Genomic DNA, 19,506 nt, shown 5'->3' on the forward strand with positions numbered 1-19,506 from the left:
ATTCTCTCAGAAGCTGACACAGGCCATCATGCCTTACACGGTCGTAAGCTTTATTACAGTCGATAAAGATGTGGACGAGCTCATGTTTGCGTTTCAGGTGTTTCTCAATCATGACTCTTCAATCACAGATATGTTCCACTGTGCTCCGCCCAGCTATGAATATAGTATGCTCTTCAACCAGCAATTCTTCTGTTTTTCAGTTCTAAATCCTTACTTTTAAATCGATTAAGGATGGTGCATGGCTTTGTTGGACTCGCTGACGAGGCTAATGGTGCGATTATTCTAGCACAGGTTGAGTTTTCCTTTTCTGGTAGGGGGATGACCAGAGACAGGGTTCCCTAATTTGGCAACTTCTTCTCCTACCATATCTTCAGGCATAGTGGCGTAATTGCAGCAATCTTTGCATCTCCTAAGTGCTCGGAAGGGACTGGGTCCAATCCCGAAGATTGCCCCGCATTCAGACTGCGCACTGCCTCCTCAGCCTCTGCCTAAAGTATGGAAGGACTTTCGTCACCATCTACTGGTTCGGAATGGTTCTGAAGGAGACTGGGTCTGGTTGAAGCGGGTAGTTATGGAGGTCGCTACAGTATTCCGTCAATCTTTGCAGGAATACATTTCTTTCGGTTAAAAGGTTCCCGTTATCGTCTTCTATAACACAAGCATTGGGCTTACTCTTCTTTGTGATGGTCTTGGTAGTCTTGAGGAGGATGATGGCCCATTTAATGCTGTCTGTGGTCTTCTCTTTTACAATTTTGATACATTTCTCCTTTATCCACTCCTTTTTTACCTCTTTCCAGTACTTCTTCATCTGCCTGTTCGCTGGCTGATATTCTGTAATAGAGTCCAGGATTGCATACTTATCATGCCTCAGCTTTCTTCTTTTATCTCAGAATTCCATGGTCTCGGTCGTCACCCATGGCTTGTTCTCCCATTTCCCCTTTCTCGTGCCAGTTTGCTGTTCTGTATTGTTTGTTTATGCGCAGCGTGTTGGCCTGGGTTCGTTGGTGGCTTCTAGCGAACTCAAGAAGTTTCAACAATCTGTCTTTGGTTTCTCCTATGCCAAATATACCTACTGGCCATGACCAGTCTCGGTAGGCGTCTTGTCCAACCTTGGCGTTCCAGTTGCCTTGGACAATTAGGCTCTTTGGGACCTTGACTACTATGCGCTCTAATTATTCATAGACCTGTTCAATCACTTCGTCTTCGTAGTATGGTGCTGGTGCGTAGACCTTGGTGGTGATGATGTTGTCAGGTCGAGCTGAGAAACAGATGGAAATAGGCCTGTTGGAGACTGGGTTGCAACTGGTGGCGCTATTTACTACCTCCATCCTAACGATTAAAACAAGTTCATGGTGATGTTGAGAATCCTCCCCGCGGTACCGTATTTGTGCTCTCCGTCTTTTTATGTTTTTTTCGAAGCCTAGAAACCTGACCTCGGCTAGTCCAGTAATGTCCCAGCGGTAGCGCTTCAGCTAGTGCATCAGCTCGTGAAACTTGTCGCATGCATGGAGTGTTCTTACGTTCAATGCCCCTATGGCGTCCCCTTTGTCGCTTACTTGAACGATGGATGAGCTGAAGTATCGATATAATTTGTCGTATCAACCCTGGAGACTGGCAGTGGATTGCGTGGAAGTTGATCTGTGTATACGTATTCTACTGTGTGCCTTCATCATTTCTCTTCAGTGAGCTTGAGTCAACATTTGCGGCGCCGCGTCTCCTCTTTAGGAACGTGGTCGTACGAAATGCACCAGTCCCCTCACTTCTTTTCGCCCGGCAGCAGGAGCGGTTACCAGGGTTTGGCTGCGTATATGTCCCGGAACCGAAAGTGAGAGTTGAGTGTCAGGTAAGAACAATTTTTGCTTGTCTACCCAAGGGAGTTGAAAAAATCATAACTATACCGTTGTTAAGCAATATCCGGAGAACTCACTTGAATTTTGTACACGACATTTTCTTGATCAGTAAATTCGAGACTTTTCGGTGGAGATGTACTTACCTTGACGTCGCTAGACTTGCAAACAAACATACTAATCCCTCGGTACATGTATAAAACAATCCCGGCCAATTATATCCATAAAAAGTAGTTTCATAAGTGCCAGTAAAAATTAAAGCAGTAATCCGCATTTCTCAAAAGATACATGACTACAGTATACTTGTTATTTTTGGAAAAACAATAACGCGCAGTCATATACGTAGGCATAAACCATAACTATTGTATTAAGTTTCAGTTCTAGTTTAGCCATGTTCGAGGAAAACTGGGCTTAAGCATGTGAAGTCCGCACTGGCTAATAAGTGACGACTTCTTCCGCGTTGACGGTATTTTTCGTTTAAGCTGGGTTCCCACTGCCGATCAGATCAACTCGATCTTAAGGCGAAAGTGTCGTCCCCGATTAGCTTGTGCGGACAGCACATGCTTTTCATGGACGACACCTTACGCACATACATTAAGCCCTGTTTTCTAATAAAAAGGCTTTTTAAAGCAGTAATCCGCCGATTATCCAAAGTTGCACGCAACGTCGTAGCTACTACAGTCGATGCCCATGTTGAATTGCAGCCATTTGCATATTTTCTTAACTGTCGGACGCCAAACATACTTTTTCATTCAATAAAAATAATACTGATTTCGAAAATATTTCTATGGTCAAACATATATTTTCGGTTGTTTTTCGGTGACCATCAACCAAACGACCATGCTTCCCGGAACGATGATTGAACCCGGGTTCACTAGATGAAAAGTGCGTGTACCAAATTAACAGCTGCGCTGACCAGACAGCCGGTTTAAAAAATTACAGAACACGCGTAAATAATATGAATAACATAAGACTGTTTTGAACAATATCATGGAAATGTAAATCTAATGTACAATATATTTCTGAAGTCCTTTTGGTTCGACGAGAATTAAGATTAAAAATATGAAAACATCGTAGTGTGTCATCATATTTGTTTTGTTATTGTTGGTTTTGGTTGTTGTTGTTTTTTCATCGAAAAGGGGTAAATATTACGATATAACAACAATTTAGTCAGTCACAATTAGAATCATTCGTATAAATGGTAACTTGCGAAACACGATACAGTACACGTCGTATTTGTGAAGGGGGACAACTATTGTTTTACTATTTTCCCACACTCAATTAGGCGTGTATTTTTCAATTATAGTGATGATGCGATATTAAACGATTGGAATATCGAACGGCTTCGCTCCATGACGGGTTTCAGTCATCTGTGGATTGCCTTAAAATTTAGCGTTAACCGATTTCCAGCGACTTCGATTGCAGACGAGATTTTCATTCAATGAAATCAACATCACGTGGCCATTGACGTCAATGCGAAATTGGATGACCTAGTTTTCGGTGAACGACATTTAACATAGGGAAGAATGTATTTCGTACTATTGGGTTTTGTCAATTAACTGTGTATTCTTTACAATATTCAATATTTCCACATGCAAATTATGTTTTATTTCGAAATAGTTTCAATGATGTTAGATACAGGCGCAATGAAGCACATAAATCTTTATGTTGACATTGCGAAACAAGTAAATCTCCCCATTGGACGAATCCATTGCAACTCGGGATCTGATTGGTTGAATTAAGAATGATAACAGTAGAAATATGCGGTTCACATGCGTACAACGTACTCACGCATCTGTCATTGTAGTGAGCTATAGTGTATCGTATATTACGCTAACGTGCGAACAGTTTGCAGAGACTTTCTGTTTAAGGAATGAACAACCCGAATCATAGGATGTGTTGGAAATCATATAAAATGATGCACGTTGTGCGAATAACAATTGCAACTACGACAGGGACGCATTTTCAACTTTCGGTTTCAAGTTTGGAATCTGTGCTTGGATTAAAATACGCTATTGCAAGGCGATTTCGTATTCAACCAGCTAAAGTGAGCCTCCTACACAAAGAAAAGTAAGTTTTCATTCATGATTTGCTAAGTGCGGTGTTATTATTTTTTTTTGTATCCGCGTTAATTGCATTTTAATCGTTTGCTCTTTGCACGTGAGTGAAGCGCGTGCAAGAGGTAGCGTCCATAAATGGCGTGACGCGGTGGATCCACGCATGAGACGCTTTGAATTCATTTACGTTACTAACAAATGCTGATGTATGTTTGCGTTGCAATTTAAAAAAATAATGATTGAATTTCTGATAAAGACAAGTTGTAAAACTTCTCATTAACGATGCAGATTGAAGCCCGGGCCATAATTAATACAATACAGCGTTTGTTTCATTGCACAAATATATATATACAATTGCATTAGCATTGAACGTGTTTGTCCATGATTTATCCATATAAATAACAGGGATTTAAATATATTTTGAAAAATAGAAGTTCGTTGAGTCTGTGCTTGAACATTTAAAGGCTCCTATGAAATTTTCAGGTGTGAAAATACATAAGCACACATTTATTTTGTGAGTGCATGCTAGATAAATTATCTATAATTGTTTCTTAGTATACATTTTGGTCTAAAACTATGCAATTGAAAACAATTTGTAGTATATATGATATATTATTGAATTTACTTTCAATAGATGCAAGTTTCTGCTTCAATTGGAATCCCTGTTATCAGTCAATAAACAACTTGTTTTCATTATGATGCATGACACTGAACAGAAAACTTAAAGGGGCACCAGATGTTTAAGTTCTATACTGTGATTTGTTCTGCCATGCCAAATTTAACAGGAAAATCTAAAGCAATCCTAGAAAGGAAGGATTTTATTTCAATACTACTGGTTAGTAAACAGAGCCACACTGTTGAAACAAATCTTAGTATAGCTTTGACATGTGCTACATAAATACGTTTGTAACCATTGAAATAATGTTTACACCAAAATTTTGTGTTAATAATATTTTGCTGGCTCTTCAGTTACAATTTTAACAGTGCACGCAGTAAATTTAAAAATTACACAGAAAAAGGTTGCACTAAAAATTGTGCTGTCTCAGGAAATATGCTCAGCATAATTCAAGTATACATTTTTATTCTAGTGTGTTTAAAATAAATATACGTAGAAAAATTAGCACTCTTTTATGATATATACTGCTTTAAGATTCATTTGGCCTAAACTGGCTTTTTCTAAGTATGTTTTAATAAATGGACTACATTTTCTTGATGTTACTCAACAAAACTATTGTGCATGTACAATAACATTGACGTCAAAAAGTATGCAAACAACAAAACAATTATTGTACATGTATATTGACGTCACAAACCAAGAAAACACAAAACAATTGTATATTGACGTCAAAAAGCGATCAAACAACAAATCACTTGTATTATGATGTCAAAAAACGAACAAACAAGAAATCTTGTTTGTTTGCTTTTTGACGTCATCGCAACATGCCCTTGTTTTGTTGAGAACCATTGAGTTGTTAATTTTTGTTATGTCATCATGACATTATTACGTTGAACGTCTTATAGATCAGTCATAGTTGGTCATCATGGCAGCATTAAAGTTCAGCCCTCGCTGCAGCAAACAAGCACATCATACGTCAGAGCTTTGTTGTTGTTTTTCGTTCCATGGCAACATTCTTTTTTTCCTGCTGTGATTCATATTAGCAATAGAGATGTGGGAGTCATAGAAGCTCGTATGACGTTGTATTGATTATCCATAATGTTGCAAGGCTGTAAGGAAGTATCGGCATCATTTGCTGTATTGCTGTGTCATACATCATATGGATGGTGTTGGTGTATTTGTCCCTTGTTTTTTTCTGATTCTGTTGTTTCTTGTTTAGTTGAGAGTGAAAGTAAAGCACTAAAAAAATCATAAATTGTTCACTAAATAATTTTAATTCAATTACGGTTTACCAGATGACCAGTACAGACTTATCATTGTATTTGACATTCTTAAGCCATGTTTAAAAATACATCTGAAAAATGTGTAACTGTTTTGTTTTTTCTTGCAATTAAATTTGTGTTAGGCCTGTCATTATGAAAACCGGTATAAACTGTAACTTCAATATATGACGGGGTTATAAACGGATTGGCATGATAAGTTCTGAGCTCATTTATTCATTAATTATTGCGACTGTATTGTCATGTTTGAATTTCAAGAAAAGGCTCGAGTTCAAATGCAGGGAGGTTGGGGAAAAAACGGTAGCAAAGACCCTCACCCGTTATATTGGATTCAGCGTTGTAACAGAACGCCAGATATTGGATTTACAGTGTATATTTAATCTTCTATAATCCTCAGTCCTGAGTGCAGTAAAATGTCTCTCAGTTAAAAAAGTAACCTGCAATATTGTATAATATATTATATACCATTTCCATGTCACTGACTATTTAAATCCCTAGAACACTGTTGAAATTTCTTACTTTTACTTTACAAATAAATTAACACATAGATGCAGGATTTGGGATCTGTTAGGTACATTTTTATTTAAAAAATTGTAATCTTTGTTTTACTTTAATAACTAAGTAATTATAATCATTAAACTCACAGAATGCTCTAGTTGGCTTGTTTTGTGGGAAACAATTAACAAATGTACATCACTTTCCACATATATTGCTTTCATAATTTGATTTCAGTTAATTTTATTGATGCATAATATTCCATAAAATGGAAGTTACACTGTCGGAAAACTCATGTCTGACCGTTTTATGTTTGTAGTTGGTGTTCTCTTATAATAAATGTGTGGAACAATTATTACTCTTCCTATACAGTTTCGCAGTTTCATTGTTTGCTACATTAATTGAGGTTGAACACTTTTATGAATGAAGATCAGGCCTTAATTTTGTGTGTGTAATGGAGACACAATCAATACTGTTTCTGTTAGATGTCTTTAAATGCATTTGTGTAGGGTGTATGTTAATAATGTCTTAAACAATGCTCATGCAAAACAATTAAAATACGTGAACAGACATGACATTATCACTTGAAATATGAATAATGAAGTTTTTTTTAATACAATTTTGGATCATTGTTCCTCAGGTACCGCAAATATGAAATCCTGTGGCTATAATGTATAATGAAGGATATTTTCGTGTGATTAACATTTCACTGTTCTATCTTTGTATGGTAAACGTCATGCAATTGTTACTTCAGATGTTGCCAATCAAGCTATTTCAAGTATGAGAAATGTCGCCGTTAATGACATTTTAATTGATTATTCATCATCTGATCAGTCATACAAAAAGAAATGCTACAGATATGACTTATTTACATTATGCTGGATGTTTCATTATTGTCAGCTGTTTTGTGATGTCATTGTTCATTTCTGTTACGTTAAATGTCAGTTTGTTCTGTCTGCCTGTTACCAAAAAACAAATGTTTCAAAATATTTTATTTTAGAAACGCAAAACAATGGGGGCTTGAAACTTGAACCCACATAAGTCATATTGCGAAATAAGTTCAAGGTGTATTGGTATTAATCCTTTCACTGGGTAGGAGCTAGGGTGTATTTCATTATTATTTGCACTGCAAGTAAACAGATCATTGATTTGATCGTTAAGCTTTAAGAAAACAGGACTTAATTGATTCGCTTAATGTGTCGTCCAAGATTAGCCTTATTCTTAACTCTTTGCATGCTGGGAAATTTGTCGTCTGCTAAAATGTCGTCTGCAGAGTTTCTAAAATTAGCATTTTCTTCGATTTTTTCAAAGAATATTATCAGAATAGCAAACAGTTTGGATCCTGATGAGACGCCACACTCTGTGGCGTCTCATCTGGATCCAAACTGTTTGCAAAGGCCTTCAAAATTCGGTTCCAGCACTGAAAGAGTTAAATCAAAGAAGTTACTTTCCTCCTTATGTAGATTTTTGGTAAGAGAAGACTTTCTTGAAATTAAAATTACTATAAAAGCTGAAAGTGTTGTCCCTGATTAGCCTGTGCAGACTGCACAGAGTAAACTGGGATAACACTTAAAGCTCACGCATTAAGCCCAGTTTTCGTAGAGCGAGACTCATTTACTATTAGCAGTTTTAGGGCGGCCCTCCTACATGTACCTGGTGATATTAGATCTTAACAGTTTGACGTCAGCATTGTAAACAGTCTCGGTATTCTCTTATGTTCTTTTCAAGCACTTAAATTGGTTTTTCGGCTGCTTGACTGGGTTCTAACTACCTACTCTACGTCAGAACGTGTCCACTTTATAAGCATGCGTTTCATGTAACAGCCTAAATATAAAGCAATTTAGAAAGGGATCAATTGTTTATTCAGATATAGAACTGTAGATACATGTAGAACGGTCACATATTGTTAACTGCGTCACTGAGTTTAAATTTGGGTACAGTGGCATTTATTTTTAAAATGTTGGAATGATCAATTGATTGTTGAGAAGGGTAGATTATCAAATGTTATCTAAATTTAACTGTGAATGACCTTTTTAGATTGCAGATTTGTGTGCAAAAATGGTGATTCATGGCCTACTGTTTGACATCTGTTGCAATGGTATGGTTGTAAGTTTCCAGTAAAGACTTCAACATGTGTGGGTGTGTGGGCGATAACTAATTCTCTGAATTATGTCACAATTTTTAACAATATCTATGTTTTGTTAAGCTTCTTGACAGCTTGTGTCTTTGGGGAAATTATTTCATCCTGGTTAATAAATATTTATGTTTCCTTACCCTGTTACAGAAGATGGATCACTCAACTATTATGTTAAAAATGGTGAACTTTCAAATTACTCGAAAGCCAGAATCTTTTCCTTAGAGTAAAGAGCTTAAAGCAAACTGCCATTCTTTCAACAAAATCTATAAAGAAATAAAATCTCCAAATCATATGAAAATTTGTTTAAGTAAAAGTTTACTCACAAAAAAGGAAAATGGTGTCCCACTGCCATAAAATGACACTCAATCCCCTTTTAAAATTGAGCCGCGCTCTGTGAAAAGGGGGTTTAACACATGTGCAAAAAGTGTCGTCCCAGATTAGCATGTCCATTCTGCACAGGCTAATCAGTGACGACACATTCCGCTTTAATGATATTTTTCCTTTTAACAAAGTATCTGCTTATTAAAAATCCAGTGAAGCTGAAAGTGTCATCCCTGATAAGCATGTGCAGACTGCACAGGCTATTCTGGGTATTCATTTTATGCACATGCATTTAACTCCCTTTTCTCAGAGCACAACCCAATTTATTATCCTTACAATAATCAGTATCCCAAACTTATCCTTCCATATACTTTGAACCTGCATTTTCACTTTGAGTGTAGCTTTGGGAAAATAGGATTTAATGCATGTGCATAAAGTGTCATCTCAGATAAGCCTGTGCAGTCCACACAGGCTGATCTGGGACAACACTTTCCAACTAGACTGAATTCTTGGTTTAGAAGAGACTTCCTTGTATTTAAAGTAAACAACCATAAAAGCGGGAAGTGTTGTCTCAGTGAGCCTGTGAAAATTTCTCAGGCTAATCTGGGATGACACTTTCCGCACATGCTTTTAGCCCCATTTTCCAAGAGTGAGGAAAAGTTTTTTTCAATTCCTATACATGTATATACTCCAACCAGTCAAATATACCCCACCTCAGCCAACCTTTGAATTTTCAAATGACATCAATTAACTCACAACACTTAAAAACTCATTAAAAGAAACAACTGTTACCATTATGTAACTATTGATTCATGCCCAGTGCTGATAATGCTTTATAAAATAAAATAAAAGCTGGTGCATTTTCAGTCTGAACAGCACATGATACGTTTACATCTGAAGATTGTAATAATCAGCATTACTAAAAAGCTAAATACAGGTTATACAAGTTACTTTATGAAATTAAAATGCATTCTCAATACTAATTCAATTTAAAATGTGACTTCTTGCGGAAATAATTTTAGTCTTGACTATCAGAATTTTTTTATCATTACCCTTTTGTTCATTTCATATACTGACCGACATGAGTTGAATCCCTGATGTTTTACCGTTTGGAAGTATATCTTATAACAAGACTTGGCAAATGTCACGCCTTTTGCATTTTGATTTCTGGTATTTTACCTTGATTGCCTGAAGAAAATGTCAATGCACCTTTTTAACATTTAGGTGTAGTGTCTTTTACAAATTATTCATTTAGTTCCACCAATAGGCTCCATTCCCTGATATAAATATAATCTTACAGGAAATGTTATTTTTCAGCCAATTTTTTTATCATGACCGCTATACAAAACCTCAAAGATTGCAGAAATGTCATAGAGACTTAAAGTTACATTGTATCTGTCTCCATGACTTATGAAAATACATATATTTTAAAAAGATTCTGCATGTATTTCTTGAATTGAGATGTTTGTATTTTAGCAATGTCTTCCAATGTTCTTCTTGTTTACATGTACATGATTGTATAACAAAACTGTATGTGCCTTTATTTTTGCATTTTCAGTCAAGATTGCCAAGACAGTTATTTTTCTTCATTTTATACCCTTTATTACTTTTGTTTAATTTTTAAATGATGCCCACTCAAAAGCCATATCAGTAAATGAAATACGTTTTATATCTAGACTTTGCCTTTTGCAAATTTTCTTAAAGTAGCTGTAATTAGGTCATCCTGCAAAGAAATTTCGCAGTGAGTAAAGTTGAGATATAGAGATAATAATTAATACGAAATAAAGGCTTGTTGAACTTTCTTGCTGATATGACTGGAAAGTGAGCAACATTTAAAAAAGTAATACAAGTAATAAAGGGTATAAAACGGCGAACAATACTTACCTTGGAATGGATGTCGCCATCTTGACTATCACATAATTACCTCCCACTGATTTTAGTATAAGCCCCCAGTATTTATGAAAAAGCAGTTTGCATACATGTAACACGTATACCCATGGACCTGTCTATTGGTTTTTCTGTCTGTCTGTCCTCCTGCACTTTTATCGTAAATATTTACCAGAGTTTGCTTTTTAAACTGGAATATACGAGACTATCCGGTAATGTGTAGCGAAGGAAAAGGTAATAAGTACCCCCCCCCCCAAACGGCCCCAGGGCGTCTGAAAAAAGTCCTGTGGAAAGCACTGGATATAATGCAAGTACATTGCACTTCATCAAGTACAGTCTATACTTGAGGTAATTTATGCATGATTAGAGTGGTCTTTGACATGTTGAAATGTTGATAAATCAATAAAGAAAAATATCAGAATGCGTTGATAAATCAATAAAGAAAAAAACATCAGAATGCTGACAGTTAAATGGTTGCAATTTTTTTTTAATGTGTTGAGAGATATTTTATGTATCTTTACATACATGTACATTGTACTGTAAGATATAAAAAATTGTATTGGGACATTTACTCAACTTTTCATTTGATATTTCTTTAATCTATGTACATGTATAAATTATTGACTTACAAATAGTCTAAGTCTATCCTGTATAGCCCAGTAGAAACATACAAACTTAATGGGAGCACTTAGACAAAAGACCAATATACATGTACATGTAGCCTATCAAATTCCTCATGACCTTTTTAAAAACCAGCTTTGCTCTGGTCTGTTATCCACTTTCATCTCTAGTAAAAGTAAGCACTTCTTCACTTCTTCAATTTGTTTTACAAAGGTCATCCGTAATCATACAATTCCAGGGAATAACTCATAACACAAAACAAACTGTCGTCTCATAGGCTATGATACTTGTATTGAGGTTTGCGGCAGCCACTTTCAATAAAGCAATAAAGGTTGAAAATCTATTCATCTTGTTTATGTGTGGTTTGTTATAAAAGGTCAAACAACCAGATATAGGGCCTATCTTGTCAGAGCTGTGGTGAAACCGATAGAGACATCTCATCTCCCAATTAATTAACCTTTACCAATAATCAACCGAAGACAATTATTTCTTGTGAAATCAATATTTTAAGCAGGTAATTTTATAGTGCTGGTGTATGTTTGCTTCTGCTTACTCAATGCTGCGTATGGAATTTATAATGGACAAATAAAAAGTTTGAAATTTGGCCCCCTATCCCAGCTCAAAAGGTATATAAGAATTGTTTGTTTATTAAACCAATTACGGGTCACATTAATAATGACATATGAATCACAAATAAAACATCTAATATATTGCATCATTAACACCATATACTAGAAGTAAGGATATTAAATATATCCTCATCTACAATTGCCTTTTTAAGTCCCCTCTCGAAGAAAGCTCCATTATGATAAATAATAATAATAAACTTGGACAAAATGGCTTATTTAAAGGCAATTTTGTAAATACATGTAATTCCACAGTACTAATCTTACCAAGTTTGATTAAGATCTAATTTAGAATATGTGTCAAATCATTTAATTTTTGCTTTATAACAAGTTAGAATAAAACCATGAACCACAACCCGCCGTGACCTTTCCTCCAGACCTTACAAAAAAACTTGCTGATGGGAATGAAAATCTAGTCAATTCTGAATTCCTCAGCACATTCTGTTTACATCTGAAGTTAACAAATTGTCAGGTAACCTTGCTGGAGTTTTATTTTAGGAAACAAAAAAAAACAACTGTCAATTACAACTTAACACATACAAGAATTTTCTGTGAGGGCTCTGGCAATTGCTAAACCAAAGGCCACACAATTATGATTCTATGTTTATAGCATCTCAATATTTTTTCTAAACTTAACCACTTAATTTGTTTAAGGCAGGAAATTGAAACTGAAATTTTTCTTTCGAAACTTGTTCAAGACAATTGAGGCAAATGTAATTTATCTTTCGAAGCTGAAAATTAAAATTGATTAGATTAACAAGTTTATAATCATATTGTGATCCCACTCAAGTCCATTTCCAGGGTAGAACCAGTACTTCCCCTGCGAAATGTTGTTCTGCAGTTCACGAATAATTCGTGAACAGTTCATGAACTGTTCGTGAACTGAGTTCATGAACTGTTCACAAATAGTTCGTGAACAGAAAATGAGCCACGTCTGTGAAAAGTTCTTGAAATTTTAGTTCATGAACTGTTCATGAACACTAATGGCATGAAGTGTTCATGAAATATTCTTGAAACCTAATGGCATGAAGTGTTCATGAACTATTCTTGAACCCTTATGGCATGAAGTGTTCATGAACTATTCCTGAACCTATGTGGCATGAAGTGTTCATGAACTATTCTTGAACATCAATGGCATGAAGTGTTCTTGAAGTGTTACTAAAGCTCAACAAACAGGTCAGGGTAAGAAGAAACAAGTCTTGTATTAGCACTTAACATATTGATAGCAACATATAACAATAATTTAAATATAACACTAATAACTGAGGTACAAGTGGTTTGATAATACTCTTTAAATTTCATAATACAACTTTGCACTATATGTTCATGAATAATTCATGAATTGAAAAGATTATGAATAGTCTCATTTTCAGTTCAAGAATCATTTACTAATCAATGGTTTCCCTGAAATGGTTACACTTACAGTGCCAAAGAACTTGAAATGGAACCAATGGCTGATCAGTTCAGCCGGTAATTTATTAAAGACTTACATTTTCAAATATAACATAAACCATGTGCCTTCCGTTTCAACTTCCTGTGCACACAATATTCTTTCTTTGTAAAAACAGCAATGCAATGTACATTGAGTTCTTGATATCATCTTAAACTGTTCTTGAAATAAGATGTCCTTAAAACGTTCTTAAACTTGTCTTTTAAGTCTTCCAAGAACAATGACAGATCCTTTTTAGAACATATTGGATTCTTAAAAAGTCCATCATACGTTCAAAAACATAGTATAGACCTGTTAAAGAACATCAGAAGGAAACATGTTGTTCAAAAAAGTTCTTAAAGTGTTCAAGAATAGTTTAAGAATAATTCAAGAACAGGAAAGGTCCTTAAAAAGTTATTGAAGTGTTCCTGAAGGCAGTTCTTGAACAGTTCTTGTACAAATGTTCTTAAAATTAAGAACAGGTCAAGAACTCTCAACTTACAGTGGTGAAAGTACTATGCATATTCATACTAACTTCACAGGTTTCACAAATTTACAAGATTTGTATGCTAGACATTTCAATATTACTTTCAAAAATATGTATGAAACATCTAGCACAAAGGAATTCATGAATTATTCATGATGGATCCTTAAAGTCTGTCTCAGAAAAGTCATTAGAAATACTTGTGGATGAAATGTTCATCACTAAGTATTACTGGTTAGATGAAGAACTGTTCATGAACTTTGAAATGTTCAACAATAATTCATAAACAGTTCATGAACATGTCTTAAGAACAGTTCATGTCCAAAAGTTCATGAACCAAGCCCAGGAACTTTTTCAGAACCGTTCATGAACAGTTCTTGATTGGCTTGAAGTGTTCATGAAATCATGAACAACATTTCGCCGGGGTTGCTGTCTTAGGGGGGTAGATCCTTAGAAAGATCCCCATAAGGGGAATCAAACCAGAGACCTCTGCATTATACTAGGCAGTCTGTGAACATGAACACAGTGTTACTGCTACCTTTAACATTATATTATACCCCTTTTCATCACAGAAGCAAAGTGAATTAAGGCTATATGCACGAGCATACTACATGTATAAGAATAGCCTGCAAGTACCTCACACACTGTCCACGGGTTTTATGCTGTTTGCTGTTTGTCATTATCTTAGGTCGGAAAAAAGCATTCGAAACTTGAATGTGGTAAGAAAGGTCTTACAGTTAATGTAATTTTCTATGGGACTTCAAACATGTCAAGAGTGTATCAGAAAGGTAAAAAAAATGTTGTTGTTTTTAGAACGAACTGTCTAATGATTATAAAATCTCAATTTTATAATATGGATAATTCTATAATTTATATGATTGTGTTCTCCTAATTTGAAAATTATAAAGAGTAATAGCCCCGTCACACCGAACTGACGTCCTTACGGCGACCTAAGACTGTGTTTCTGGAAATTTCTGAATGTCTTAGTAAGGAGGCCAATCACTTTTCGGTAAAAATGCTGTTTTTCGCCTTCCCGTCACACCAGCGTCCTGTTTTATGGCGTTCTGCGCGTCCTCACGGCTTCCTTAATACGCCCCTAATGAAGCACTGGGGTCTCAGTAGGAACGCCAGTCGTAGTAGGGTCGCAGTAGACGCCGTAAGAACCAAATGAAGTCGCAGTAAGGACGCCATAGTAGTTCTGAGGACGCAATAGACGTACAAAGGACATACTAAGGTCGCCGAACGGTCGCCTTGCAGTCAATTATCATTTTCTGTGGGTTTGAGCGGCGACCACACAACGTCCATGGCGACCTTACAGCCACCCTACCACGTCCCTACTGCGACTATTTCGTCCTTAACAGAACGCCGTAAAAATGTCGGACTTGGGCGACCACTTTGAACATGTTCAAAGTGGTCGCCATGGGCTCCCGTCCTGAGCAATTTTCGACGTCTTCACTGCGTCCTCTTGCTTCCTTACTGCGTTGCTCCGGCACCTATGGCGTCCTCACTGCGACCTGGGTTGCCTAATGTGTCAATATTTGTTTATAAAAAAATTGCATTTGGTCCATTTTGTCAATATTTTACATTTTATCGATTTTAAAAATCCCAGTTTGACCAGACTCCTTTTCCCAGAATGGCTAGGAAGAGCACTGAAATAGTGTTACAGTAGTACGAGATTGTTTGAATGTGGAGGGCAACTAAAAACTGATAATAAGGGCATCAAATAAAATGATTTTTTTCTTTTTTGTACTGACTTCCTTTCCATTTTTCATTGCTTTTGTTTGTTTTCGTCATCAACGGAAAACTCCACATGGAAGATAAAACAAATTGCCCCCATGCAGTTGAAATCGGATTGGTAGATAATTTTTAGTTTTAAATGACACATTTACGCAATAACCGAACAGAAATGTGCTGTGAAAAAGATCGAACTTCAAAGTTCTTATAATGTAGCAATTTTGTACAAGCCACTCATAAGCTAAATATTGAAAACAGCAACACTTAATATTCAGTTTTGTACACCTGGTAACTGCCTTAGTCATTCTAACACTAGTTGATTTGTTAAATAAGGTAACAAATTGTCATTGTATATGTATATAAGATGTATATATAACCTCAAGTGTCACATTAATTATTTTTAGTGCTCGTACAGATTTAAATGATGTTGGGCCTGCTCAATTTAGTGCACCGAATACTCTCTATACCTGGCTGTAAAGGGAATACTCTCTATACCTGGCTGTAAAGGGAATACTCTCTATACCTGGCTGTAAAAGGAATACTCTCTATACCTGGCTGTAAAGGGAATACTCTCTATACCTGGCTGTAAAGGGAATACTCTCTATACCTGGCTGTAAAGGTTGTCTCCATGCACCGAATACTCTCTATACCTGGCTGTAAAGGTTGTCTCCATGAAATTTTGTGGGGGAGAACGTAAAAAAGAGACTTTTTTGCCTTAATAAAAGTTAATTTATATAAGTTCACTCGAGCCAGTTTTGTTTTATGGTCTTAAAACAGAGTGTGCGGTTGGGGTAATAAGTTTAATGTAATAAAAAGTAGGTAACATTTTATGTAATGGGATATAGCGTTGATGGTTGAAATATAGGTCACATGGCTTTGACATTCAATGACAGATCTTTTCTTCCCTTAGATTGATCAATCATACTACATAATGTGTTTGAAACTGCTTTAAAGGTTATGCAATGATGACAGACTGCTACTTGCTTCTGTCCATTTACTGTCAGTTTTTATTGTCACTTATTTGAGGCGCATAACTATTTCAACACTTGATTGTTAAACCAAAAATGCCAATTTTTTGCACTTCCTGATGTATGATTTATCTAACATTGCAACGAAAGTTATTAAATCGTTAAAAAAATCAGAGTATTGTTTACTTGCTTATAGTTCATCTGATATTAAAACTTCTGAGGTTCTCAAGTTAAGACACATTTGTTTATGAGTATGTGTCAATGACCAGGCAAGGAGGTTTAATTGGCATTGTGTGGACTGATAATACTTTAATAAAGCAATTTAGTACAGAGATTGTTTTCCTTCTTTATAAAGTACCGGAAAACAGCACTTTCCCAATCAGGACAAACTACAAATTTCCCAATTGCTGTCAAAAAATCTCAATTTAAGGTTTTCCCCTCACCCCCACACCCAATTTTTTTTTTAATAAAATGGAACATTAAGTTAATTTATGCAGCTCTATGGCTTGAACCTAAGTAAATATTAAAGTATTGGCAACTTAACAACACTAAGTTATCAATTTTAAAGAATTTGGGAGCATAAAATTAATATACACTGAATTTTCCAATATGAAGACTTCACAACGCGAATTTTCCCAATTTCAGGATTTTTCCCAATTCGTCAAAAAAATCGCTGTAGTAAAACAAAATACATGAAATTGGAATAATTTAAAAAAAGGAAAACATTAAAAAAAGACATAATTTTTTAGAGTAAATGTCTATTACCATGGAAGGTTAATAGCATTGTTTGGACTCAGTTACTGGCCTCATTTGAATAATACTAAATAATAGGAAATTAAATATATTAAAAATAAATAATTGGATGTAATTAAAAAAAATAATTATGCTTGAAGACACAAAACTTACTGTATATCCTCAGATGTACACACAATTATTTGACAGTTAAGGAATATTGTACAACTATTTCTTTCAGTGATTTATATCATTGAACGCTGTTGCTTTGAGCACATATTTGCATCAAGTGCTACTTACTTACATGTAACATTGAGTCTTTTAAAGGGCATGAACCTTTTGTTTTTGTTTTCTAAAAAATAAGGGTCTGGACTGGGAGAGGGTCAGCATATACCCCCCCACCCCCACCCTGTATTATTTTATACATTGTTTTGTTGTACCTTTAATATGCTTTGTAGTGATTAAAGGTCGCTTCCAACAGCTTGCTGTTGGGCACTGGTCTTTAGCAACGTGTTTAGAGTGTCTGACTACCACTCTGGAGGTCGTGGGTTCAATCCCCCTGCTTAAGCTCCGTATTTTCACAATTGCTATTAACCTATCTGAACTTGTTATTGTATATCGCCTACATGTAGATACTGGTATTGGATTATTATTGTAAGGTTATTACCCGAACAAAGACTGACCTACATTGTACCTTTTAAGCCATACTGGCCTCCTGCATTGTTTACCTTGTGTGCCCGGTCAGGAAAGTGATTCAATTGCCAGGTCACTGAACTCTTTGTAGTTTTTAGGCAATTTCTTGTGTGTGATTAATTTTTTAAGTCTTTCCCATATCGAAATGTTTTTGACGCATTTGTAGGCCTTTAGAAAGTTACATTTTATTAAATACCTGTTCAGGTTTTATGCTGTTTGCTGCTCATCTGTATCTAAGGGTTAGAAATGAAGCCTTTAAAACTTGAATCTAGTAAGAAAGTTCTTTAATTAAATTTAACTTTCTTAGGGACTACAAACACATCAAAATACTAAGTGGTCAAGGGTTACTTGATCAGTTATAGTCAGGAGCAAGAGCCATCGACCTTTAAAATGTAACCACAGAATTCATTACCTAAAACAAATTAATTATCCTGCTCTCAATTTTCATTTTTATTTTGAATGCAAGATGCTCTTAGTGTGAAAATGACTGAAGGTGGTTTTATCAAATGTCTGTAACCTTAGGATGATAATTGTATTATATGGAAGGGAAGATAGGCACCAATAAGATTAATGTCAATGACTTTTTCTTGTGTTATGAATGACTAATTCTTGGGAATTATATCACACTTGTGTTTCAAAGCACCATACTCCAAGTCATGTTTATGACTATTGTTAGCCTATAATGCATTTCTTCACATTTAGAGAGTATTATTTATACAATATGCGTAAATGACAACTATGATGTAAGTACATGTATTCCACTGTAGCAATTCTATTTGTTTTATTTCAATTTGCAAGTTCAGCAGCTAATTAATGACTGAATGTATATATAAGTAAAGTTTTTTGCGTTCATGTTCATTTTCTGAAGTTGGTAAACAGTAAACAAACTTACCAATTGACTACATTTAGAACTGTTTAAGTAGAAGTGATTAAATAAATTAGTAACCTTGGTTTTGCATAAGTTAGACAAAAAAATATTACAAAACTGAAATACCTACATGTAAATTACCATCAAAATAGAACTTTAAAGGGACTTTTTCACAGATTTTTGCATGTTTTGAAATGTATCATCAAATGCTTTGAATTAATAAATGTAAACATCGGAACTAAAAAGCCCCAGTTTAATTCAAGAAAAAATTCCACCCCTGGGCTAACCCTTGGAGAACGTCTACCACTGACACCACTTGGCCATTCATGCTTCTACATTTCGCTTGGTATTTTCTATATAAGCAATCCAGGCAGTGTCACAAAATAAAACAATAAAAACACAACTCTCCAAATTATTCAATTGTTTTTCGAGTTTGTTTGTAACACTTTATAATTTTAATTTTTTTTTAATGGTCAAAAGATGCGTGGATATTCGAGAGCACGGTAAATGTTAAGTAGTATTAACATAACTTGAACAGAAGTGTGCAAATCTGTAACAATGTTTACATTGTAGCTCACCTGAGCACAACGTGCTCATGGTGAGCTTTTGTGATCGCCTTTTGTCCGTCAGCCGTCGTGCGGCGTCAACATTTGACTTGTTAACTCTCTAGAGGCCACATTTATTTCCAATCTTCATGAAATTTGGTCAGAA

The 19,506-nt window shown here is 35.5% G+C and overlaps 1 protein-coding gene across 1 annotated transcript in view; it reads left to right on the plus strand.

The window, feature by feature from the left end:
- Positions 1 to 3,614: 3,614 nt before the first annotated feature.
- LOC127862427 (midnolin homolog) overlaps positions 3,615 to 19,506 on the plus strand; it is a 44,079-nt gene continuing 28,187 nt past the window's right edge. Inside the window, exon 1 of the mRNA XM_052401547.1 lies at positions 3,615 to 3,917. Coding sequence (XP_052257507.1) covers positions 3,721 to 3,917 — 197 coding nt within the window. The 5' untranslated portion in view covers positions 3,615 to 3,720. The remainder of the gene's footprint in view (positions 3,918 to 19,506) is intronic.

The sequence above is a fragment of the Dreissena polymorpha genome, chromosome 16, assembly GCF_020536995.1.
Source record: "Dreissena polymorpha isolate Duluth1 chromosome 16, UMN_Dpol_1.0, whole genome shotgun sequence".
NCBI classification, from domain to species: domain Eukaryota; kingdom Metazoa; phylum Mollusca; class Bivalvia; order Myida; family Dreissenidae; genus Dreissena; species Dreissena polymorpha.